General features: G+C 39.8%; 1 protein-coding gene across 12 annotated transcripts in view; it reads left to right on the top strand.

Annotated features, from left to right (window-relative positions):
* Positions 1 to 27,578, top strand: part of KALRN (kalirin RhoGEF kinase) — a 470,788-nt gene that overhangs the window by 207,773 nt on the left and 235,437 nt on the right. For all 12 annotated transcript variants that reach the window (XR_005257665.1, XM_038143643.1, XM_038143641.1 and 9 more), the window contains 4 exons: positions 7,626 to 7,748; positions 14,517 to 14,708; positions 21,449 to 21,580; positions 25,741 to 25,971. Coding sequence is in view for 11 of the 12 variants with exons in the window: in XM_038143643.1 (XP_037999571.1) it covers positions 7,626 to 7,748; positions 14,517 to 14,708; positions 21,449 to 21,580; positions 25,741 to 25,971 (678 nt within the window). In the remaining variant the exon portion in view is untranslated. The remainder of the gene's footprint in view (positions 1 to 7,625; positions 7,749 to 14,516; positions 14,709 to 21,448; positions 21,581 to 25,740; positions 25,972 to 27,578) is intronic.

Here is a 27,578-nt window from a genome sequence, read left to right as displayed (position 1 = left end):
ATTCAGCACTGTAGGAATCAGATGCCTTACTTTGTACATGGCTGTGGCTTGATATGTGTCAGGAAAAAAATACACAGGTCTCTTACTCTGGCATTTAGTGGGAACATTCAGTGTAAGTATGTTGGAAGTGGTGCTCTGCTATAAATACAAAGCTATTTGTCACGTCACACATCTCGCTAATTTTCTAGTGGGTTGACAGTTGGGCCCATTGTCTGGAATAATTTAATGTGCTGTAGCCTTACTTACTGTACTCTATGAATCATATACACAGATATTCATAATGGAAAAACTGTGTTCATGCAGCATTGAGGTTTACACAAATACAGCTGTGGGTCTGAATCTTCAGCTGGTGTAAATTGGCCTCGTTGGAACGACACCAATTTATCCTGGCCATGGACTGCACCGAACACATGTGAAAGGGAAAGATCTGGCAGAAGTATTGGCTTGTCCGTCGCCATCTGTAAACACGAGACAAACACAAAAACAAACACAACGTTGCATTTAGGCCCTGGCTTACCAAAGCATTTAGATGTATGCAGAGTTCTATTTTAAAGCTACAAGTGCTTTGATTTAATTAAGGTTGTATTTATAAAGTGGCAACAGGAATTACAGCAGATTGCAGGTTTCTTTTTAAATTGAAATGGTTTTAATAAAATTTGTGGATTCATGAAAAAAAAAATATTAGATGTGCTAGCAAAGTTTTCTTTAAGTCCAAAATTTATTCTGGAGCCAGTACCCTCCTACCTGAGAGCAGCCATTTTCCTGGTGACTGTGGAGGTACCCAGCCTGCTGTAAGGGCCCTGTGGGCACTGCTGGAAATTAATGACCAACCTCACTGCCAGCTTTGCCACAGCCCTGCTCTGCCTGGCCACAGGCCCTGCTGGGCCTGACACTGATCCATCAACTCATTTTGTGGCATAACCTGGGACCTCCCTCATTGCTGTGGACCTGGGGCTGCATCTGAGCCCGGTTACCCTCACTGGGCCTGATCCTGCCTGCTGTTTGACTTCACAGCTTAAGCTCGGACTTGTCTTGTCACCAGAACTTGTGCAATGTCCTCTTGCTGAAATGTGGTTGCTGTCAGTTGTAAACCTCAGGGGCTGTGGGATAGGCTCTGGTTAATGAGCCCCCTGTTCTGCCTGCTGAGTCTTTATTTCTGTCTCCTGATCCCTTTGGGACCAGCTTGCCTGCACAGCCAGCATCAGTCCTCTGTTCTGCTGAATTTAGCTCAGAGGCTTCACTGGAGGGATTTTTCTGTATTCCAGGTAGAAGTCCTGAGTCTTCAGACTGTTGGCATTTCCCATGTGCTCCTTCACAGAGGTGTTGCACTTCTGTTGGCCTTTCCCAGACGTTTAGGTGACCTAGACATATGGCTGGTTCCAATTAAACTGCAGTTTTGATTCTAGTCTGCAGACATCGGGAGAGTTTCTTGACTGTCTCTTATAGAGTTAGCTCACATGCAAATTTTTCCTGGATCATGCCCTTGCATGTCTGTAGGCTATGTGTGTACCACAACTCTGTTGCTCAGCATCCTTTTTGTTCAAATACTGGCTAAATTCAATTGTGAATGATGTGAGAAATATGCCTTGATTTTTGTTTAATTGAGTTGTTGAGAATACTTGAACTCCCTTAATGAGATAGGAATAGACCTTGTAGCTGGAAACTTTGTAAACCTCAAGAGAGGGGCTCTGGCAGTTACTGTTGTGTGTGTGTTATTGTTTATGTTGTGGAAACATATAAAAATGAACTTGTTTAGCTATAGATGCTCTCAGAGTGGAACTTTCCACCTTCTGTTGTAAATTATTCAGTTTAACACTGGCTGGACAGTTTTGAAAATGCAAAAGGCACATGGACTCTTAAATGGACCTCTCTTTAATGAGCAATGTATGCTTACCTCTAGCATTTCTCAACCTTAATATCATGGATATGAAGTTCCTTAGTGGTTGGTGAAGGTATTTGATAAAACAGATTTATTCTTTGAAGATCCTAAGTGGCTACAGTGCTTGCCTTGAAAAAAATCATGGGGTCCACAGATTGGAAAAGATTGGAAAGGCCTAATCTAATAGGGATTTCATCTGGCATATAATTAGTGATCTACCCTCTCTACAACTACAGGCAAGACATTCTTTTAGATAAACGCTTTTTGTCTCTTTGTTAGCAGCATATGGAGGCATAGTGAGAGAATGCATCTATGGATACCTGGATTTCAAAACCCTGCCTAGAATTTTCTCTAAGTGCTCTTGAACTTGCTTTTATTCAGAACATCACCCGAGTTGTGCTTGTCAGAGCAAATCACATAAACACTACTGGTCTTTGTCAGTATTTGTGCAGGGAACTACCAAGAGAAAAGATAGTGAGGCAAAGCAGAAGGTACTGACGTTGATCCAGCAGCTGTTGCTCTCCCATTTTTCTATCTCCTTTTCTAGAACTGATGCCAGAAGCACTGCACAAGTTATCCTAAATGATGTCAGCTGGAGTATTTCCAAAGAAGAAATAAAATCAACATTTCACAAAGTCCTTAGGGTTAGTCCTTAGAATCTCAGTTGGGATTGAAAGATATCCATGAACTAAAACAAGTGCAGAGAAAGACTGTGTATCTTAAGAAGCTTCAAAAGAGCTGGGCTGTAGTAAAACAAACAGCACAAGAGACAATGACCCCACCTGGTCCACACTGGAAAAGGTCTAACATCTGGGAGAACTTTTTTAACTTGTAGGGAAACGCTGACCTAAGAGAAAATGTGTATAAACTGGACATGAGCCTTGTCTAGATCAGAGAGTATGTGAAGAGCTCAGTAACAGGAGCAGGAAGTTTTTGGAATTGCTTGTCATAGGAGGAGCTGGGCTGTAGCACTTCACTAGTTTTCAGGTGAAGCTTCATCCCTTTATGAAAGGAAATTTTATCCTGTGGGTAGCTGCCAAAAGCAGTGATTGGACTTGACCTGAATGTCCCTTTGGAACCATTTTCTTTATATGTACCCTATATTGTTCCCCCAGATTACATGGCTATAATGGTTATCATTCTGCCCTTAATTAACCATATGAGTTTGATATTTATGGCTCAGAACTTAGAGAGAAGATGATTTGCTACAAGCCAGTTCATAATTAATTCCAGCCCTAGTATAGCGTTCAGTAGATTTGGGATTTATTATTTCCAGCATGTATAAACAATTTCATTAATAAATATGTTCAGTTCACTGGCTGCCAAGGCCATGAGGGCTGTAATCCTCCCATTAATACCACTGGCATGGGGTGTGCTGCCAGCCATGTGCTGGGCACATCAACCTGTGGTGCTCTGCACCACTGTGATCAGAATCCAGTGCTAATGCTCCTCAGCAAGCACTGACAAAAGCCAGAGAGCAGAGGTTTTTATCTGAAATTATGTTATAAAAGCTCATTTTAGCTGATGTAGAGCTGGACTGTGCACAGCCTGCATACATGCTGTTCCATATCCGTGTATGTCTGTTCTCAAACAGCTGTTCTCACCCTGTACTCACTGGCCTGCCAGATGTTACAAATCCAGGGAAAATATGGAGTCACATTCTCCCTCTGTAGGACTTATTCATGACCAGCTTGAGACCTGCTGTTTGGTCTAACACTTAACCTGGATTTTCTAGTAACTCATCAACTATGATGACAAAACATGAGGTTAAGAACTTGTTGTTGCCAGTAGGACTGATGCTGGAGATGTGATCTGATACCCTGATCTCGAGTGAAGTTGCCTCAAGACTCCATCTGTAATAATTACTGGTGCTTGTATGATCACTAGTGACAGTGAGGCTAGATTCTTAAAAATGTGTAGGGAAGAGACCCTTTGGATCATTCTTAGTTCTTCTGACTCTCGTAAAAGACTAATTTCCTTAATTAAATGTAGCACTTCACATTCTTCTGCACATGCATTCAATTTTCTTTATGTATTTTTAGAAACGGGTCTACAAGAGATAATCACACTGAAAGTTTATCTTTTTTTTAAAGTGTGCTTAACCCCTCCCCCTGCTTCTCATTCACTGGAAAACTCCTAATTACTTAACTGGTCTCCAGATTATCTGCAGCAACGTGGAGAAGTGCCAGTTTGGGAGACACTGAGGACAGTTGGTTCACGTGTTTTTAGTGAGGTAATGTCCAATCTTAGTTATTCTGTGCTTCTGTTTAGTGTGAATTCATGACTGCAGGAGTGATTAGAAGGCTTGAGAGCAGAATTATTTCACTGGCAGTCAGCATGACTCCAACTAAGAAGTAAGTCACAGGAATAATTAGAGATCCATTCATTTTGTGATAATCCCTAGACTAGGTTTGTTAAGAGAGTCTTTTTCATGGATGGCATGAGATCAATTGATACAGTGCTGTATAGCAATGTTAGAGTGACACAGAAAATCTGTTTGCTGAGACACTCTATCTGGCTTAAACTGATCTCACGGGGCACATTCTCCCCTCTTATTGTATTAAAAGCTCATTCCTTTGACAGGGAAACTGACTTGTCATAGGATCTTGAAGAAATTTCCAGGAGCCCACATTAGCCCCTTGAAACTGGGGCAGTCCTTGCAGGGTTGAGAGAAACAGCAATTGTTGGGTCGTTGCCATGTTCCAGTCCGTAATGGTGCGTTTTAATTAAACAAACGAGGCAGCACACTCGCTTCAGGAACACAGGAAGCATCAGAGTTTCTCATGTGGAAAACAGGTTTCACTTGAAAGCTTTCAGGAAATATTGCTGGTAATATGGGCCAGGCCAGACAATGCTGACAAACCTTCATTTCAAAACCTCCTGGCCATGCATTGCAAGCTCTCGTGTTATCATCACAACTCACATTTCATCTGGTATTTTCAGAGTCTCAACGTGGAGTCACATTATTATGAGAAAATTGTTCAAGATAAATTTAGAGTTTTTGGTCAAAGAAAAAAGTTTGAAAACACAATCCATTGTATCTCAAAAGTAAATAAGACCCCAGTTTTAGGTATTTATTTAAATCCCATCATTGTTAAGGAAATCTTGTGACCTGTGGTACTGTGTAATACTTACACATCTCATCATTGAGGTCTATTGCTCAGCATCGCTCAAAATTCTTGAAGGACATCCTTTAAACTGTTGTTGTTACATTTCAGCTGATTTAACAAGACAAAAAAAAAGGCAAATAATCTCTTAAACTTCCTTTCTTCTTCTTAATAGTTTATTATTTTACATTAAAAGGGAGAAGCATGGTTTAACTTAAGCTAGGTTCTCATCCTGCAATGTGTATAGATTAGATAAAGGAAATGCTCCCTATCCACAGAACAATAGATTACTTGTTTAAATTACTTGTCTTAAAAAGATCCTGATTTGGCTTTGCTGAGCATAAAATATTAAATTTACTGTTTATTTTTAGTGGATTGCTGCCAATTTTCTTCTCCCTGACTGTCTTTAGATTGTTTAAAACATAAAAAAAAAATGTTCTCATCAAACATATATCTACTTACAAGAAATCTCTGTTGGTCTTTCCGCAGAAACATAAAATCTTGTTCTTAGGACTTGAACTTGGCTGTTATGGAATTTTCCTTTCTTTTTTACCTTCATATTTTTCCTGTCCTTTTTTTTTTTTTCCTTTAAGCCCACAAGTGTGGCAAATTATGTTGTGCTAATGTTGCTTATTAAATCTTCATAAAGTGAGAAAAAGGAATCAGATGAGAAAGCTTTAATGTCTCTTCAGGTGTAGTAGGTAATTTCTTTTTGTTTAATTGGCAATAAAGTTTGAAAACTCTGATCTCATCCCTGCAAAAATTTTGTTACTTGTATTTCCTGAAAAAATGGTGATAGGCCTGATCAGGTCCATTGGTAGAAAGTGTCTGTGTCCTTGATATTACTTTAGACTTGTATCTTTGTAACTTGAACCAAATTTGGCTTTTAGGACTTTATCAACAGAAAATACAAGGCTGATGTAGACTTTCTAGCTGCGAGTGTATTTTCATAAATAAAAGATTAAGAACTCAGGCATATGTGACAGTTTCTTGGGGACCAGGTCAGTGTAGTGTGTCTGGTGACACTTGGAATGTTTATTTGCCTTTTGTTGAAAGGGATATTCAGTGTTATTTTTGCAAATCCCCTCCGTACAGCAGAGCACTCCCATGATGGATGGAGTGCTCAGCATGAAATGCTGTTTTTCCTGCAGGAATCTTAGATGACCCAGGCAGGGCCTTTTCTCTCCTCTCAGGAGCCCCATCTCCACAGGGAATGGGGAACTGACCCTGAGCAGCTACAGCAACAGAGCAGTGGGCTCTGCGTGTTCTTCAGCTGTCACAGGTCAAAAGTTGTTATGCAGTGCTAAAGAACAAACCAGCTTTTTATTGGAGGACATGCAAATGTTACAACAAAGATCTGGACTGATCTTTTGACCCTAAGGTGGTTATGTAGAAGCTGCATCACTGCCTTTTTACCTTAAAACACTTAAACTTTTTACACTTAAAACAATTTCTCTAAGACTAAGATCAGGGACTGCACTGACCTGATCTGTGCAGCCTCCATAATTAGGTGTTTTTTTTTTAATAATGAATTAATGAGTAAAGGGGGATTATTATTATTATTATTACTACTACTATTATTATTATTATTATTACTATTATTATTGTGATGATGATGAAAGAATCCTTTTTAATGGACAGTTCCCCGGCTTACTGGGATGGAGATAAGGGAACATGATTTTAAAGCCTGCAAAAAAAATGTTTTCAGAAAAGATTTGAGATTGCAATTGCCTGCAGAGCTGCAGTCAGGAGTAAAGAATGAAAGGTTCTCACTTGAATGTATTTAGTCTCTAGCACAACACAGAACAAGCTAAAGCATAAATGCACTATCTCTTAGCTGACTTCTGACAGCTTATAATGAATGAATGGGCTGCAGATTGAAATGTCTCACTGACGTGCTTCTGAATAAGAAATGAGTTTCATCAGCTTTATTAAATGTATTTCTATCTGTGTCTGAAGTACTGAACAATCCATTTTGCTTGGGAATACATTTGGAAGTGGAAGAAGTTGAAATGTGTGCTCTCTATAGATATTAATAAAATACTTTTTTTCTTTTTTTCTCTTCATTCCCAAGGGATTGAAGGCAGATATGCTCGGTTCTGACTTTGAACTTGGAAAGGTCTAGGAAATAAAAGTGTAGGAAGTCAGCTGGCTATTTGAATGTAATATTTGGAAACTTTATATGTAGATAAAACAGAAAGGATTTTGAGAAAATCACATCGATAATATTTGTGGAATTTTTGGTCCATTTGTGATTTAACAATACTTTATCAGCTGCTAGATCTTTGGTCAATGAAGCAATCCCTTATTATAGTTCTCTCTGCTGACATTTTTCTATATATTAAGTTCCCATTACTTACAGGAAAAGACTGTGGGATCAAGCTTACTGAAGAATATGTTTAATAAATTATTTTTTTTGACCTATCATTCTGCTAATAGTGAAATTTGGTGATAACTTCAATGCTTCTATTGCTCCACAGCAGTTTATTTTATTGGGGATCATAGGTGAGATGATTTTGGCTGTGTTGCATACGCACCTATCTCAGAAGATGATTTTTATCTTTTGCACTGTCTCTCACTCTTTTCCTCCTTGTCTAACTCTGTCTTTTTTCCCCTCTCTCTTGTGTGAACCCTCCCAGATGTTCGACTGGATCAGCCACAACAAAGAGTTGTTCCTGCAGAGTCACACGGAGATCGGTGTGAGCTACCAGCACGCCCTGGACCTGCAGACACAGCACAACCACTTTGCCATGAATTCCATGGTGAGCTGAGGGCACTGTGAGCAGCACGGGAGGGAGGGGAGGGCCAGCACAGGAGGCCACCTCCAGGGCTCAGGGAACAAGGGACCTGCCAGAGGCGATGTAAGGAAGGTCAGGCTGGCTGTGGCAGCAGCAGAGTGTTGCTCTGTGAGGCCAGAGCTGATGTATGGTAACTTCCTTAAGAGCAGCACAGTCCTGTGGAGCTTGTTTACATTTTGGAGAACAAATGTAATATTTTTTAAGTCTTCAACATTTCTTCGACTGGGAATTATTGAGAGTTGTAGGATGCACTCTAATAATTTATACTTCTTCCTCCACAGAGGGTGGGGGTATACACCTTATATATAAGGTACTTCTCAAAACTTTGAAAAGGAGACACTAATCAAGCTGGCAGTTGTAGCACAGTGGGATTTTGTCTTTTTCGGTTGTTAATTGGTTAGAACTTCTGAATGCAACTCAATTTACCTTTCTTTTTCAAAAAAGAAAACCATCATTACACCTTTAGAAGTGCTTTGGTCATTTTCTTATTCTTTCCAGACAGAAGGTTATTTATCCTGGAAAACTGAACCGCTTTCAGCACAGAAATGAGGACAGGAATGTATTGATGTTTTGATCATTGCAGTGGGATAGGAAAATGCATGTATACCCCCTGCTGCAACTGTGCAGTGCAGAGCACTGTCAACTACAGCAAAGCTTGCCCTGCGCCAAGCACTCCAGCAGGTGAAACCTCCTCCTGCTGTGCAGGGTCAGGCTGCAGCTGCAAGGGGCTGACACCTCAGAGGTGGCTGAAGTTGGTGGTGTAAGGCACTGGAGAGCCCCACCTGCTCTGCTGCCCAGGGCAAGGCACTGGAGAGCAGCTGTCTGGAATGGGGAAAAGAGATCCCAACTACCCGAGGAGGTGAAAGACCCCACACTGCTTTCATCAGGTTACAGGCATTAACCCTGGGATTCTGGCCAAATTCCAGGTCAGGTAATTAACTTCTCTGACCTGAATTCCACAGGCCACTTCCACCTAGCTAGCTATTCCCCACTTCAAGCACTGCGCCTCTCTAGGGCATTGCAGAACAGTGGGAGATGAGAAATGTTTCTAATGCCTATTAATGTGTTTATTGTGATTGTATCAGAGCAGAGCACTGAAAACCAGGCTCTAGGCACCTGATAGTTAAACTTGCCCTCACAGTGCCATCTAGCAAAATCCAGGATAACACTGCTTCCATATAACACTGCTGCTCTCACAGTCCCAATAAGTAAATGTGTCCTGGAGGTGAATGCATTAAAATTCATTTGACTTATAAAATATGCAAATTTAGTCATAATTCTTCAGAAATACCATTAGAAGAGTCAGACTTGAGGATCTCCCTTTATCCTTTTTTGTGCTAATAATACAACAAAATATGGTAATGTAAAACAATGTTGTCTAGGATTATTTTCTTAAAATAACTGGGAGTTAGGCTTGGAAAGAGATCATTGCTTTTAAAAGAAAATGAATGATTTTGCTAGAAATTTGATTTATAATTTAGCCGGATTTTTACATGCAATACATTAGCAACTGCTGGATTGAAAATAGCTCAGCTGTTTATTACTCAGAAGTATGAGTAATAAAATAATGAAATCTTGAGGCACTTTTTTTGGTTGTGGGGCTTGGGTTTTTTTATGGTATTGAATTTTGTTTTGTTTTGTTAATACATTAAAATCAGTATTTATTTGAGATCTGGAGGAGGACAAAGTAGCTAAAGATGACTGTGTGTTTAGCAGGGGAAAGGCCTAAAAAGCTTCAGTGAAGGCTGGATCAGATCTTGGATCTCTAAGGTGTTTTGTTTTGGTTGTGTTTGTTGTTAGGGTTTTTTTTCTTTACACTGTGCATACTGTCCTTTAAGCCTGGCATAACTAATAATAATTAAAATACAGTCTTCAGTTTCTTTAGAAAATTCACATCCCTAATGTTTACTGGGTCATGCCTTTTGTTGCATCATCTTCCTGTACATCTCCATGGGCATGCTGTGACCAAAGCTCCCTTTTAGAAAAACAATTTGCTACTCTGTTTGTTACAATAATAATTCTTTCTTCTAAATGATCAATGTTGGATGTGGGAAATCATATATTTGAGGTAATAAACTGTAGTGTGGTATTTTTCTTTCAAATAAGGAGCATAGATTATTTTTTTTCCCTGTGATTCGAGGCGGTGCATGTTTTCACTTCAGTTTCAAAATAAATTGTTACTCTTTAGCACAGCTGTATAATGTTTATACTGAAGCAATAATACTTTTCACAAAGATGAATATTTAACTCAGACCTTTTTCAAGCAATATCAATAATCTAATAAATTCACTAGAAAATAAATCCTCAGCGCTCCAGTATGGCACAAAGCATAGTGGGTGTAGCTCTGCACTTGGATGCCTGGTGTACATGCCATTTGTTCTGACCAAAGTTATTTGTATTTCCCTTGCCTGGACTTTTTTATGCCTGGATCTGATAACTTCCTTAAATTATGAGTTCCTGCTTTCTGCACACAAAAATGGGAGTATTTAGTGCTGATACTGCTGCCTGTCCTGCTGTCAGGGAATTACCTGACACCACACAGAGATCTATGTTGTCCTAAATAACAATATATTTCTAACACATTACAATTATCATGTAAAGGCTAATAATGTCTGTTGAAAATTCCCAATATCTGTATTCAATGAATGGTATTTTTCTGTATGTAGGCTGAGCTAAAATGCCATCCAATATTACACAGGCTACATGTAATTGGTCTTGTTATAGAAACTTAAAGGTCTTAAAGTTGTCTCATGAGGGTTTTTTTGTCACTGAAATATTCTGCTTGGGATTTATATGTTAGGCTCATTTCACATATAGCTTCTAAAGTCATGGTAGCACAGTATAAACTGGTTTTTATTTTATTTTTTTTAAAGGAAAACCTTCAGCAATCAAATTTCACTTTCAATTAATCTGCAGAACCCTTCTCTTGTAGCCCACATTTGCCATCACAGTATCTCACCTAGTCCTCTAGGAAATGAGATGCACACTCCAAATTCCTTGCAGATTTAATGCTTTCCACTGCTCATTTTTCTTTTGTGAGTGCCAGGCATTCTTTTTACAAGTGTGCCACAAGAAAGGGTTGTCCCAGCCAGGCTTGGAGGGTTTAATTAAGAGGGGAGGTCCCCCAGCATGCCCACGAGGTGATGGGGGATGAAAGAGTGTATTTCCCTGAGGGAGATCGTTCCACAGTTGCAGCTCCATCTCTGTCAGTGCTCTTTGCTGACACTGAGGCTTATGACTGGGGAGGCACCTGGACGTTCACAGTGCTCGCTGTGCTGGTGGGACAGCTGTGTCACACACTGGGGACCAGAATCGGGGTCTTGGCTGGGCCACAGAAATGGGCTGAGAGTTGGTGGACAAAGAGGGGAATGGGAGCTTACAAGGAATTGCTCAAGGCTTTCGTCAACTGTAAAAAAAACTCTAACCTATCATGAAATCCATGTACATGCGGGGAAATGCTTGTTTTGTTTTCCAGCCCAATAATTTTTAGAAGGCAAAAATGCCCCTTTTTGGACAAAAGTTTCAAAGTTGAAATAATGAGTTGTGTCAAAGTCATGAAACATTGCTATGTTTGAAGACAAAGTTCCCGAAGTTCGATTTCTTGTAGAAAATGTTTTTTTTTATCCTGATTTTGATTAAATATTGCAAATAAAAAATTAGGTCTAACATGAGAAGTGCCTTTGAAAAGCATGCAAATACATGTGAAATAAATTTCGTTCAATGCTGAAAGGTATTTATTGGCCAAAATTTCAGTACATCCTCGTGTCATGACTACAGAATGTCAACGGAGGTGCTTTTACTTCTAGACGTTAATAGATTTTTTCCTCATTTTTTGATCTATTGTGCTCTTATATAGCTATAAATGAGTGATCCCTGAGTGGTCCTCTTCGGGGACCCCTCTCAGGTTTGAAAGAAAGATGAGGTTAGGTTTAATATAAAGTAAGACTTTCCATGCACCTACTATTGTGGATTTTCCAAGCCTAAAGGAAAAACAAAGTCACAGACATTAGTTACTGTATTGAATTTATTTCCTATTAAGCTTGAAAGATCTATATAATAGTGACACAGAAGAAATCTCAATTCACTCAGTTTATAGAAGTGAACACACCAGAGGGAAAGGAAAATTTAACTTTGTGAAATGTCAACAGATGAATTTTGTCAGCATAGATTTTCCATTTTACTTCAGAACATTACACATTGGCAGATAAAGATGAAAGAAAAAAAAACTGGCTTACAGTGTTTGTTCTTCAAGGTGGAAAAGAAATGTCTTGCATTGTGTGGATTGTGGCCAGTTAAATGTTGGGTTTTTTTCCTGAAAGTAAATTACGGATTGCCTTGAGGCCATACTGGATTTTACTTCAATCTGCTACCACAATACAGAAGAGCCCAACACACGTGGTCCTGCACTTGGGTGCATTTATTGCTCAAATATGAGCAGGAGAAGCTCAGGAGACTGTTTTCTGAGCCTTTTCCACTTGGTGCACAAAGAATGGAGATGTGAGCTGGTGATTCCCAAACAGCTTCCTGCTGAAAAATCTATGGAGTTAGTGGGTTGGTACCCTTCCATGAAAAATTCTCATATTGGAAAGAGACATTTTCATCCTTATCCCTGTATAAAAATACAACAGATATAGCAATATATAAATCTATCTGACTTAAGAAGTAGACTTTTAGAACATCTGCTGCAGGTCAGCTAAACTTTCCCTCACCCTCCTGCTGGTTAACACAGCTGTGCACTGGAGCCATTGGGAAGCACAGAATTCACAGTTGTTTCCTCCATGCCCATTGCATTGCAGTGGCCGACATAATTAGCATGGGAAAATAAACAAACAAAATCAGGATGAAAACAACCATTTTCTACAGGAAATTGAAACATCTTCGGGAACTTTTTCTTCAAACACGTCAATGGTCCATGACTTTGGCACAACTCATCTATGTTTTAGCACCTGTAGTGATGCTGCACTACTTTCCACCAAAAGGATTGACCTGAAATGTTGCAAAATTATCTTGGCTGAGGTTTTACTCATGAAGGATTTCTGGGAAAAAGGCTTAAACATTTAGTATGATTTCCAGTTTCTAACCTAGAGGGACACAAAGAAATGTTGGACTGTGGCTGGTGGTCAAAATTTCAAATCTGAGTGTCTTTTTTTGTATACTTTTAGGTCCGGAGCAGTTTTGATTGGTTTCTCTAGTTCTAGTGAAAAAAAGATGGCTATTTCTTAAAAATTAATCTAACAATTTGGAACCAAATCCAATTTTTAAGAAAAGACTTTGTGATAAGAGGAAAAAACAAGACTGAAGGCTGGGTATTGCTTTAGATCTATGTTATTTATGTGACAGTTGTCACAGTCATGGTTCTACCAGAGAGAATTGAGTGGCTCAAAGGGCTGGGGCCCAATCTTTTTCCCCTTTAGCACCTCGAGTTATGATGAATGTACTTCATAGTTATCCCACACACTTTGCAGATATACTTTGCCCTGCTTTACAACTTAGTTTGGACCTGTGCCTACCTTGGCAGTGCTCTGTTGCATTTCATGTTTGGATTGGCAGATACCTTTCCACGTTTTGCTCCCACTCACTCTGATGAGATCCTGCTCCAACAAACACTTCCATCTCTGATTTATTATTTGCCATGAGTAATGCTGCTAAAATCATCAGGGCTGTGTCTGTCCTTGTGCCTGAGGGTCTTACAGATTCTACTCCCAGAAATTTCTAAAACCCTTTGGAAATAGTTTAGAGAGACAAGAAAGCAGCAGTAAGTCATCATTAGCAAAACATCTCAAATTTGGAGATGTCCCTTTTCTCTGGTGAGGAGGAAGGAGAAAGGAAAAGTGCTTACATCAAGTGACTTTCCAGGAATCTGCAGGACAGCTGTCATTTGTCTTGTGATGGTGCATCATTGTGGGACACTGTCATGATGGCTATTTATTTTTAGCTTACATTCCTATGCAGAATGAGGGTATTGTAAGGCAATTACATTGCTGTCTGAGGTTCAGTTTGAGAAATAACTATTCTTCCACTTCTTCAAGGCTGAATAAAAACAATAATGGAAAATTCTTATGAAAGAACAGAAAATATTACCCTTTTAGAGGCTTTTGAATCCTTTTAAATGCAGAATAGAGTTGAATAATATCTCTGCTGGAGAACAGCTTAAAATAGCCTGCAGAAAAGATAACATTTTAACTGAACACCGTAATGTAATAGACATTTCTATGGAAACACTTATATTTCTATAGGATAGCCTTATGAGCTCTTTTAAATTCTGTGAGACTTCTCCATTTGTTGACACTACATGTCTATAAAGGATTATCAGACAGTTCTCAAAGGGCATAAAGCAAACCTTTTACTTACGAACATGTGGATATAGCATCCAGAAATGTGAATTAATGCAACAAAAATGTCAGAAATAATATAGAAGCAATGAGTACACCCTAACAGGTGAGTGAATAGCTGAAGTATGGCAAATTAGTTTTACAGAAATAATTCGAGGAGAGAGGGGGGAAATAACAGTGTTAGATAATGGTGTAGATGTACAGAAAGAATCCAGAGGGATGTGTTTTTAGAGTGGAAGGTAGTCTGCCTGCTATTCACGCATATTGAAGCAGGTGGTTGATTGCTCTCTCTGAACTGCTTGGCTTTACTCCAACTGATGGTGCTCGGAATGTGTAATGAATGCAGAGGGTGGTCACAGTTCTTCCTTCTCTTTCTTTACGTGTGCTTTTTAATTTTCAGAATGCCTATGTCAACATCAATCGAATCATGTCTGTGGCGTCAAGGCTCTCCGAGGCAGGCCACTATGCTTCCCAGCAAATCAAACAAATATCCAGCCAGCTGGATCAGGAGTGGAAGAGTTTTGCTGCAGCTCTGGATGAGCGCAGCACCATCTTAGCCATGTCTGCTGTCTTCCACCAGAAAGCTGAACAGGTGAGTTGCTTTGAGGAGAGGCAAAATGGTCCCCTGCCACCTCGATAAAGATGATGCTGCAGTTATTGCTTGATGGTTTTTGGCTTATGTGCAGTGAGGGTGAGAGCTTTGATCTTGGGGGCCAAGTGTCCCAAAAACAATCAGTAATATTTTCACCCTAAAAATGGCCCATGTCCCCTGGTGGGTAAGAAATTATGTTTTCACTTTATTAACGAGAAAGAATCTGATCATAACTGAAGTACACTGGTGCATTAACCAGCTGTTTTATTTCTGATATTTCATTAGTGATATGAATAAATTCAGGATTATTATGGTCAAGAAAACAGTATCTGCACTCGTGTATATGTGCTAGGTGCAGAGGAACATTACCCACATGACAAAGGTGTAGACCAGCAGGCAATTTCTAGGAGCCAAAGAATATTATTGTTAATGAATATTATGGAATTCATTCCAACACTTACAGTGCTCTCCGTAGCCCCAGACTTTGGTAGAGCTCACTGAGCAGAGATTTCAGAGAAAGCTGTGAACATCAAAGAAAATTTTCCATACCCCTGAACTCTATTTTTGTCTTTAACAACTACTAGAACAGTTCCATAGTTCATAGCTAGAACAAAGATTTAAAATGTCACTGAATAAACCTTGTGCTTTTTTTTGCATCTAAACCAGGTTCACCTAATGATGATGCTTCAACATCAATGATATGTTGATTACACTCATTTTTCCAGTGACAAACACTTTGGGGCTCTCTTCAGTGTTTTTGTCTACTTGTTTTTCCAAGTAGTTAATACCAAAGCTACTAAGTGGGTGTGCTTGATATTTATAAAATAACCCATCCTTGAAGCATCTGAAGAAGAAATTGTAAGAGCTAAGAAGGAAACTGTGTCTGTTAAGCCAGAGTATATGTGTAGAAAAAGTTATCTTAAAGAGTAAAGATTTTACCCATTGTTTGTTTCTGACTGTAAAATTACAATGGATTTTTCTTTATTCCGTGGTTCTTATTGACAACAGGCAATAGCATAGAGCAATTACTCACCCTACTGGGCACTTACTCATGTCAGCACACTCAGTGCCTTTGATGGGACTGATAATCTAAGATGCCCAGTACAAAAAACTTTCATCTCCTCACAATGGGCACTGTAGTGACTAGGTGTAATCTTCATGTTAATAATTGGTCAATCATCCTATATTCGTAAAGGAAAATCAAAGAAAGAATATATATGCAGTCTGTAGTCACAGTGAAAATGTTAGGGTTTATTAATGAATTAGATAGTTCTTGTTTGCTTGGTTATGTTTGGGGTAGTTTTTACCGCATTTTTCTTTTTTTCCTTTTTTTTTTTTAATAAATGAGTGACTCCCAATTTTTCTGAAGTGTCAGTCTTGTTTGCTATCTGTGAGGTGCTGCTGAGGTATTGTGCAGCATGAAAGGTAATAAACCAGAAAACTATACTGACCTGCCTGGCACCTCCTCCCAACAAACTAAAGTTTGTGCCATCTGACAGGAGCCAATTTCTCATTATCAACAGACAGAAAAATTTGCTAATTGTGCCAGCAGTTGCTTCTCACTTGCAGTAAGAGAAAATTCAGTGGAAGAGAAATGCTGAAGTGAAACCTGTGAACTCAGCTACAAAAAAGAAATGTGAGTGTCACCATGTCCATGAGCCAGGACTGAAATTTCATCCCTGCCTTAGTAACTCTGGCATATGCCTTGAGCTAATAACTTGGTCATTTAACCTCTGTATAGTATAAATAGTGAGGTGTTTGAGATTTGGTCTGTAACTAAGTCTGTTATCTATCAAATATTCATTCCAAATGTGACTCTTTATTAGTTGGCATCAGCCAGGGGTTTTTTTTTTTAAACTCAAATCAGGGCTTCATTATTTTACAATAAATAGAGCTTACTGTCAAATAGGGCTTTATTGTGAAGCAAAGATACAGATAAACCCACTATTTCCTGTGTTGCAGATCAAATCTATTTTTGCTCCCTTTGTTCTCTCGGTAAGGGTAATCTCGTTGCAGATGCAGCCATTTCTCCCAGAGTGTATCCCTGCTTCCCTCTCATGGCTCTCTGGTGCAGATTGACATTCCTTCTCTGGTGCAATAAGCTGCTGCAGTCTCTTTGTTCATTCCTTGCTGTTGATTGAAGGTCTCTGTGATGCCAACAGGAAGCCAGTCTTCCAGGACCATAATCTTTCAGCCTCTGGCACGCCCCAGCCTGCAAGGGAGTTGTTGGCTGGGGACAGAGATTTATGAAATATCTATAATATGCAACCTGAGCAGGAAGAAACTTGTTTTTTCAAGGTCTCTTCCTAAAGACCCCACACAGAAAACTGCACAGAATGCAATTTGTCTGGTTTGGAAGGATGAAAGGCTAAGTCAACCCTGCTGGGAATCGAACCTCACATCTGTCTTCATGTGCCTCAGAATCACAGTGCTTTCCTGGCTTTTATTGAAGATACATGTGGCATGTATGAATGGGACTCAGCTGAATTCATTACTGGATCCTTTATTTCTTTATTTTCCTTTTTTTTTTCTTTTTTGTGTGTGTACACATACTTGTCCTTCTTAAATTTTTAAGCACAACTAGTATGTACTAAACCATCATGAAGATAACAGCGAAGAAAAGGAAAAAATAGAAGAAAAGAAAGAAAACAAGACAAACCTTGCCAACTGCTTAGCCTCCAGCTAGGCAGTCTTCAGCACAAGTGTCTGATCAAAAGCCAGTAGACTCCAATCAAAACAACCACTTTGTCCAGGTCAAGGTATCACTCAACAGATTCAGTGGAGGTGTTTCCCAAATGTCCTATCATTCTACCTGCCTCAAATCTCTCAATTCTGTGTTTTTTTCCTTCTTTCATCTTTCTTTTTTTTTTTTTTTTTGAATTTCCCCTCCTTTTCTCATGCTAACATGGAGATATTCTAGAGCGAACGAGAATCTACTTCTGTAGGTTTATGTATGTCTGAAGCGTTTCAGAGTGTCAGGAGGATGTAAGACACCATGTCTTATCTCACTGAGATTTCAAGAGAACTTGCTGATTTACTCCAGATGAGCTTCCAGTTCACCAACCACCAGATGGGGGAAGCACCCACACAGGTGTCCTCCCCATTTTGGATGTACTCTCTGAATGGGCTAAAGTGTTCATAAGATGTTCAGTCTACAGGTCCTGTCAGAATGAACAAATTAATGTTTTGAATTAGCCAGGAGATCTCAACCAATTAATTCTGGATCAGAGTCTACCCTCAGAAGTGCATGAGCAGAATTACTGTTTAAGGTAGTAGGTGTTAAGTGCACACACTAGATACTTATGCTGATTCTCAGAAAAGTGACCCCTGACCATTTGTTTCATATTACTTTACTCTCCAACCTGGAAGATGACTGTTCTCATCTCTCAGCTCTACCTGGATCTCTCTAAGCACATCTTCAACTCCCCTGTATGAGGCAGGGAAATGAGAAAAGAGAAGAAAAGAAAAAAGAAAAAAGAAAAAAGAAAAGAAAAGAAAAGAAAAGAAAAGAAAAGAAAAGAAAAGAAAAGAAAAGAAAAGAAAAGAAAAGAAAAGAAAAGAAAAGAAAAGAAAAGAAAAGAGAAAAAAGAAAAAAGAAAAAAAGAAAAGAAAAGAGAAAGAAGAGAAAAGAGAAGAAAATAAGAAAAGAAAGCCAGTTAATATTGATAAGAGGCAGGGCTAAGACCATGATATACAGGCAAATTCCAGAAACAGCATCAGGAAAAATACAAGTAGCTTCATACAAAAAATTGAAAAATTCAGGGTAGCAAGAGGTATTAAGAGTCACTGAGGAAAGTTGCTTCATGGCTGTTGCTTCATGGCTGTTTTCCCATCTTTCCCTACAGCCATTCTGGCATGAAAGCACACTAGAATTTTGTTTTATATTTTCTGGGTCCTGGTGAACCACCTTGGTTATCCTGCAACTTCCACACAGAGGCAAACAGTGAGCAAGGACTGGGCAAAAAATACAGAGAAATGCAGAGTAAAAAATGTCTGAGCTGTATTTTGGAGCAACCACCTGGTACAGCAGAGCAGTCCCGGAGGAAGATTACTAAGAAGTCTGAGAATCCTTTATTACCTGTTAGAATTTGCATACAGAATTTGCAACTCAGGTTGAGAATTAGGAGTAAGTGTAGGTCATCATTTTAAAGATGCTTTTGGATTGGATCAGAGACACAAAGGTACTGTAGGGAGTTCTTTAATTTTTGAGAGACATTCTTCCTAATCTTTCCTAAATCCTTGTAAAGCATGGGCAATTATTTTAGCCTGTCATTTCAAATCATATTTAAGGGGTTTTTATGTTCCCAATAGGGGATATTCTAGTCAATAAACTAATTACAAATGTAAGCATTTCATTTAAATGGTATTGAGTTCTAGTAGACAGTAATGACTCCTGTTCCAAACTAACAGTTAGTAATTTGCAATTTTAAATGCACGTTTTTGCAACTCAGTCAAATGGTGATTTTGTGTTGTGATAAGAATTTGCTTCTAGCATGAAGGGTTACATTTAAATAATTTTTTTTGTCTGCCACAGTGTGTGACAAATAATAAAAATTACCAAAGCTACTCTTTTGAAAATATCCAAATCAATAGCACTATGGCCTGAACTAACACTTTGCAACAATCCCTAAAAAATCCCTATTTGCTCCCCCTGCATGACTGTGCACACACAGCACAGACCACTCTGCACTGTTTCAGAATATCAGACCCTGACAGGCTGCATCTCTTTAAACTTTTTAAAACAGATGATGTCAACTGCTCTTGCTAGTGGCAGAAGCAAAATTAACTAATTAATTGTGACATTGTCTCTATACAAAAGATAGATGCAAACCAGCAAGGTGGACGTGTGCAGTGGATCTTCTTAAGATTTCTCCCACATACTGTGCAAATCACAGTCTGGAGATGGGACAATAGATGAGTAACATGACTACTATAGGTAGAATTCAGCAGTTTTGATAAGAACCATAACACTTTGATTCCAGCTGCAGGAGCACTCATCTGTGAGGTGTAAAGGTCTTTTGTTCACTGTTTCGACCAAGAGGTTCATGGAACAGTCCCAAAAGGGATTGATCCCAGCTCTGTGCTCTTAAACTGCATCAGAAATCATGTGAATTCCATTACTTTGGCACAAAATGTGATGACTTCAGCTCTGTGCAGGGATGCTTGGGGATTTCATCTGAACAGATTCAACAGATCATAAGTCAAACCAGTGCAGGAGAGCCTGCCATCCTTGCCTCTAGCTTTCTAGAAAGCACAGTCGTCACTGGTAGATTTGTACTTTGTACACATGAACTCTTAGGAATTCATCTTTTGTGACAAATCTTTGTGTACAGAAGTGTTTACAATGCAAACACTTTAGAGCCTTGATTACACAGCAGCCTGGTGAATAGCTTTACACTACCAATAAAAAAGGATGCTGATGCCAGGGACAGAGTTGAATTGGAATTCTTTGCTTTGAATCTCCCAGCCCTTCACGCTGTGTGTGAGTGCTTAACTAACAAGCCACAGGTGAACACTTCAGGAGGTGACAAAGCTGTGATCCTGGGGTGCTTTTGTGGCATTATACCTTCATCCTACAGGGCACTACATCTGTTATATAATTAGCTGTTCTTTTTTGTAAATAGCCCAAGGTGTGGCAAGCTGGTTTAACAGAAAGATGGAGGAAGAGAAAGCATTAATGAGAAATAATGAGGTGGCATTAGGCAGCTCATATGGACAAAATATGAACTGAGCTGTGTCACTGAACCAAGCTCTGCTTAAAAGAAAAACAGGGTGGGAGTCTTAGAGACTAAATTCCTCTTCTTTTACAGAGCAGGCAGCACCCAGGAGAGCTTCCTCAGTTTGTTCTGCCAAAGTGCATCAGCACTGCTCTGGAGGCCTTTAGATTGGAAAATTCTTTTTTCCACCCCTTTGCACCCCAAAGTGTTCAGTTTCTGGCTGGCTGTTAAGGCTTCCAACCAAGGTGCTAAACCATATCAATTGCAATGGCAATGCTTTTTTTTTCCCTCCTTCTTCATGGACATCTGCCCACCAGGAACTGGACTGAGACCAGCAGCTCATTTTGTGCTGGCTGCTTAGCAGCCAGCAGATGGTCATGGTGTCTGATCACTGCTGACCTGGGCCAGAAGCACAGGGGACACAGGGGCTTAAACCTTGGCATCCTAATAGTAACCCCACTGAGCTGGACCTGGGATGGAGTCCTTGCAGACTGTTTGCCTGTCACTGAAATGAATGTCAGCAGTGATTTTAAATGGGAGTTTTCTGTTGCTCATGTGAGTAGTTTTAAGGACAGGTAAATGAGGGAAGACAGACAGATGAGACAATGCCAAATGCAGCTGGAGCTGTCACTGTGCCCTTTTGTACTTCACACTGGTTTGTTTTTTGTTTGTTTTTTTTTGTCTAAACGTGTTGCAGCCTCCCTTTTGCAGTGTTGTAGCCTCCCTGATGGTGTGCAAAGGCTTTTAGAAAGGGTTTTAGAATGGGTGTTTGCTGAACCTGCTTAAATGAGCAGTTATTTTTAATCCAGAAGAAGCAGAAAACATTCCTTTGGATCTAGGCATCCTTCGAGTACTGAGGAGGTGACAGCAATGTGCCTTTCCAAGGTGCCCAAAAGGACTCCTTTGTAACTTCTGTGTTCTCCTCAGTCGTTGCTGCAGTCATGTGTGTCACTCTGCAAAGTTTTCTGATGTTGATGAGGTGTTTTGTGCCACTGTTGCTCATTGTTCCTGGAACTGTTTCAGTTCCTTTCAGGTGTGGATGCCTGGTGCAAAATGTGCAGTGATGGAGGCCTCCCCTCAGAAATGCAAGACCTGGAACTGGCCATCCACCATCACCAGACCCTCTACGAGCAAGTGACCCAGGCCTACACAGAGGTATGTGCTTCCCAGAGCAAATGGGAGTATCTGCTAAGTGATGACACACACACATGGCTGCATTCAGGAGCTTAGCTTTTCTAAATGAGGTAGGATTTCCTTTCCATTCCTGCAACTCTTTCAAAGATAGAGTCAGATCCAATCCCAGGCTGTGGTACATGACTTCCCAGCATTTTTCTTGTAAGGGAAGAACCAAAGGACAAATCTGAAATCATACAGAAGTGAAATCTAGAACCAGTGTTGGCACCACAAAGAAGAGGCATTTCTCTGTCTCTTCTGAACTGGGAATCCCTTTTTGCCATCATCCCTTTTGCTTTCCTTCTTTGGATGAGTCCTGGCTCTAGCACAGGTATGCTAATGGCTCAAAGGATGCCAAAGGCTTGTTCCTTCAATGTACAAAGCAAAGAGGTGTAAAGTCCTAATTGCAACAAATGCTCAAAAGACTTTGCTTTAGATAGAATCTAGAATCATTGAGGCTGGAAAAGACCCTGAAAATCCTGAGTCCAACTGCTGAACTAATACTATCATCTACCACTAAATCCTCTCCCTGAGCACCATCTCAGATGTATTTGTATTTACTGTTGTAAAATATCTCCGACCTAAATAGGGTATGTGCTTCTTTCCTTTAAAAGAGGGTGCCAAGAATGCTGAGAAAAATTCTCTGGAATTTTGTCAAAAAAAACCCCACATGAAGTTCTTGCTTTTTTCCCCATTCGGGCTACAGCATAAAGTAAAAGCTACTGAGAAAAAGACAGTTTCCCTGTGCTGTACTGGAGTGTGCTGTACTGGAGTGTCTCTCTGGCTGTGAAGGGATTTTGCTCCTTGCAGGGTTTTCCAAGCTGGACTGGAGGACTGTGGTGGTGTTTGCTATACTTAGTAAATTACCAAGTGAAGACTTCAGGACAGAAAATATATATATATACACACACATGTATATATCTATATATTTATATATGTATTTCGCACTTGCTCATGCCTTGCTCTGGTCATCATAAAGGAATGATATATTTTCTCTAAACCCCATTTTTTTTTCCATAGTGCAAGCTGTACACGTTTCACAGATGCCACCATTAGTCTTGTCACTTCCAAGGCTCTGGAGGTCTTCCTGGCCCACTCTAAAGGATATCTGCAGATTTTCACTTATTCCTTATCTTTGTATGGAGCAGCCATGGGATGATTCCACTAGCACAACAAAATCTATCCTTTGGTTCACCCAAGGTTACGTAACTTCTTTCAGAAGCATTTGCATTCTGCCCATCCTTTCCCTACCACAAAGCCAGGAATATCAACAGGTGATAGGAGTGTGTGTGTGTTTTGTGGCAGGTGCTGAGCTAAACTTTCCCAGAGTCCAGCAGCAGTTTGCTTTGACAAATGCAGCACTGGCACTTACACCTTACTGGGATTGCAAGTCATGGGGTGTGGGTCTATTCAGCTTAAGACTTTTGTAATACTTAAAAATATGTTGTGAATAAGATGTAAGTGAATTGATGTGACTAACCTGGTTTGTTTTGCTTGTCTCCTTGCACAATCCTTGAAAAATTTAAGAAAGATTCACATGAAAAGAGTTTTGTTGATTTATTTTTGCAGTTGGGAGGAGAACATGGAAATGAATGAAAGAGCACAGTAGGTGGCTTCTCCAGTTGTGAGGCTGTTCCTTTCTGAAATCTGCTCATTGGGGAACTCTGAGAGCACAGACCTTCTGAGCTATTGATTGGGAATGCAATAATAGTCACAGTTTTGGGAAACAAACTTTTTAAGCTGAAGAATTTCAGAGCAGCACATGATATGAAACCCTGGAATATCTGTGTTATCCTTGAGAATACTGAGGACCACTGGTTACCTGATGGTTGTCATGCTCCTTTTCAATTATTTAGTCCAGTGTGGTGGGACAGAGGTGTAAATTGGAGAGCAGAAGAACACTTCTAATAGCCTCTGATTTGTATTAATGATTATTAACAGGACAACACAATGACTTCAAATCTGGTCTTTTATCTCTGTCTGCCCAGAGAATAACCAGGAGGTTATCCCCATCAGGGAAAAATCATAACTTGTAATCTCTGAGGCTTTTTAGACAGACAGCAGAAGCAAATTGCCATGCAAGAGATAAAAACCTACATCCCATAGAAGAGAAAGGAGTAAGAGCCAATGCAGAAGTGTAGCTATTAATAGGTCTGTATTACAGACACAAACTTTGTAAGAAAGTTTCTCTGAGTAAAACATGTGTGTTATATTTTCTGTGCAATCACATCTCTTACTGCTAAACTTTTGAACCTTTATTTTTAATCCCAGTTCTGCTGTGATTGTAGCCGTGTAAATCAGCAGGGACTCTATTAAAACCATTGGAGCACCACCCAGGGAGTGATTCAAACCACCTCTAAGCCCAAATCCCAGTAACAGAAACAGAGTGAATTACACAGTGGATTTAGCCAGTGCAAAGTGTGAGTTTCTGGTCTAATAATCTGCACCCACATGAGTCCATGGCCTTGGTTTCCTGTTCCCAGCAATTAAGTAGCTGCTGCTTGTCTTCCCACAGATAAAATAGGATGTAGTATGCCTTATCTTCTTCCTCTGGAAGCTGCTTCTTCCTGACTAGCAGCTCATGCCATCTCCATAATCTTGCCAAGGTAACACCTGTGCCTCAGTGTTTCCTCCCAAAATCCTCCATCATATCACTACTATCCACTGCTGTTGTTCCCTCTGTGACCCTAAAAGGCTCCAGCAAGTGCAAGTTATTCCAGCTGATCTTCAGCAGCAACTGAAATTGAGTATTGGAAGCCACTCCCTTTGTACTCTCCAATTATTTCCTGATCTAGTTTCAAGTTGCCTTGACTACTTCAAAGAAATCCCGAGAATTTTCCTAAGGCCACCAAATAGTCATAAATGTGATGAGATTTGACTCCAATTTTTGCCAGTATGCATCTCAAAAGGTCTCTTGGTTTCTCTGAAAATGTACCAGATGCCCAGTGCTACCACAGACCAGGATGTGACATGGCTTGCCAGAAGACACAGGTTTGGGCATTAAAAGGGTATTTGCTACATTTGAATAAGCAACTTATAATACAAGAATGAATGAGACATGGAAATCCTGGACATGTGTTTTAGCTTTGACTGATAATATTTAAAATTTGAACTGGATGAAAAACATTCATTACCCTATTTTCTGTTAGGATGGGTGGTTGTGATTGCATATGAATACACTTTTCAGGAAAGCTTGTCATTTTCACTGCAGATTGTTTCAGAGGGAAAGGCAAAAATGTAGCCTGGCAAAAGAGAGGGATTCCAATAGTGTCCTCAATTACCATTTCTGTTGAACCAAAAATATTTTAGTTTTGTAATCTGGAACTGAAAAGTTATTTCAAAAAGCTATTTTTTGAGAATCAGTGCATGCACACATTTTATAGCAGAAATCTGGTTTTTTTGGTTATTTTCATTTTGCCCCTGCAATAAAAAAAAAAATCTGACATTAAAAAAACCAGGCATTCTGATTTTTTTAATGCCCAAATGCCTTTACATCTGTAAATATCTTTTAATATGGTTGAAAAAGGTTTCATGTGTGCAGAGGGCTTTGCATTTCCCAGCAAACTTCGTCGTCTATTGAAAATTGAGACCATAGGTCCCTCTGAGCTGTTCCTGGGAAAGAAAAGAATCAGTCATATACTAATTTATTTTTCACTGGCACTGAATGAAATACGGAATGGAATGTCACACTTCTCAATGTATAGACGTACTTAGTAATCCTACAAAGAAGGACTCTCCCTTATTATACAGAATATGAATGACTCTGCCATCTGTGGTTTCCTTAAAATGCCACCTCCTCACCAAGATAGGCCCGCTCTTGCAAATGCCACCTGTCACCAAGCAGTGTGTGTCAGGAATTTTCAGTGCCCAAGTGTCACGATGGAATGAAGCCCTGGGATCTCTGTGTGCAGCCCCAGCAGTGCTGTACCTGTGCTCCTGCTGAGTGCCACAGCAGGGCCGCTAGGAAGCAAAGGCAAGTGCTGCATGTGTAAGTACAAGTCAAAAAGAGATGTTATAAGCTTTTTCTTCCTTTTTGACTGAAATAAGGAAAATGCAGAGCAGAAAAAGAATGAGCTAGGCTGCTCTCTGTCAGCTGTCAGATATTTACCAGTGCAGTGAAACAGACCTATTTCTTCATTCAGGTGAGCCAGGATGGAAAAGCCTTGCTGGATGTCCTACAGCGTCCCTTGAGTCCTGGGAATTCTGAATCCCTTACTGCTACTGCAAACTACTCCAAGGCTGTTCACCAGGTGTTGGATGTGGTACACGAGGTCCTGCACCACCAGCGGCGCCTAGAAAGCATCTGGCAGCACAGAAAGGTCCGGCTACACCAAAGGCTGCAGCTCTGTGTTTTCCAGCAGGATGTTCAACAGGTAATATCCCCACTAAAGAGCTAAAAATGACCCTTTATTTGCAGCCATAAAGGTTAATGACTCATCCAGAGGCTGGTGCTATAACAAAGATTTCACACGCAGCTCTAGAAATCTGCTAAAATCCTAATGCATCTTTCATTATCTTTTGGTTTCATGTTGGAAATCATCAATCAGTCCATTGAATATTGATCAGTCCATTCCCTGTAAGAATGTGACACTGTTTTCAGTGGTTAATTTGTCACAAGTGAGCAATTAGCTATAGGTACTCTACTGTTCCAGAGAAAGTGATGTTTAATAGAAAAAAGAATTTCAAGTGTAAAAAGTGTGTTTCACCTTTCAGTGTGGAAACAACATAAACTGACAGTTTAGTGGTGCTGTTTACATGGTCTTTGCACTATTGTAACTTATGGAGTCCACATACCCATGCTATGAGTTTTCTGGCTCCAGTGAAGTGCACATCCCAATGCTCAGAGCCCTCCTCACAGAAATACAGTTTATACAGCACAGGTTTGTCTTGGAGAACCTCAGCTCCAGGTGGATAACTTTTCTCTCCCAGAGGAATCCATGTGAGTGCCAGCCCAAGGGTGTGAGTGACAGTAAGTAAGAGATGCCATGTTTGTAGCTGCCAACTGTGCAGACCATCAACAGATGTTCCAGGGCTCTGCTCGTTCAGGGTGGTGTGGTTTGCTTAAGGGCCCCATTATAGCCCAAAGCAGATGTTGGGAGCAATATGGTACTTGCTTTAAATGAAGAGGCTGAATGCTCTAATCCTGTTTATGGAGCATTCTAATGTCCCTGGGGTTCTTTATGCCACTGCCTTCCTCCAAGTGAAAAAGGAGGCAGAGATAGAGCTACAAAGCTGTCACATGCAAAACAGACATGAACCAACAAGGACAGGAGACAGGCAACTGTTATTCAATGTGCAAATCTGTGATGCTATTGGTGTCATAACTGGAGTGCACTTGCACAGACAGAACTGTAGCTGTAGATGTCCTTTGCAAATATTTGTGACCATTTCTTTGGCAGTCTTCAAAAATTTGCCAGTATTTCTACCTACTCAGGTTTTCCTCTAAAACCACAAAAATATTCATGAGATATATATAATTAAAACTAGGACTGAATGTAACAGATGCTTAATTTAAGCAACTTTTCTTTCATTATGTGTCAGCAAACATACTGCATGGTAATGAAATTCATAAGCTATATATTAAACAGAGCATGTATTTGGTATTCAGTTAGAATACTTTCAGCAAATGATATGAAGTTAATACACTTTTAGGGCTAAAATCTGAAAAATCAAGTGTTTTTTAAATTCTGATGGTTTCATACTTTTTCTAATTGTGGTATTTAACATCAATAAGAACCTTCAGCATTCTTCTTTCCCTGGGGTGATTTACACTTTGGTTCAGTCTTTCCAAACTGAAACTTTCTTTCTTACATCTTCTGAATTCAGTAGAGGTGTTTATGAGCTTCATTCATGAAACCCATTCAGACTTTTACTTCCCACACATGCAAGGCAATGAAGCTGTGTCACTGGTTTTCAAAAGGAGCGTGTCTTTGTATGTACTGTGACTTTTGGTGAGAGAAAAAGAAACAGGCAGTAAGAG

The sequence above is a fragment of the Motacilla alba genome, chromosome 7, assembly GCF_015832195.1.
Source record: "Motacilla alba alba isolate MOTALB_02 chromosome 7, Motacilla_alba_V1.0_pri, whole genome shotgun sequence".
NCBI lineage: Eukaryota > Metazoa > Chordata > Aves > Passeriformes > Motacillidae > Motacilla > Motacilla alba.
Note: the sequence above shows the minus strand (reverse complement) of the source record. Positions and strands in the feature narration are given on the sequence as shown.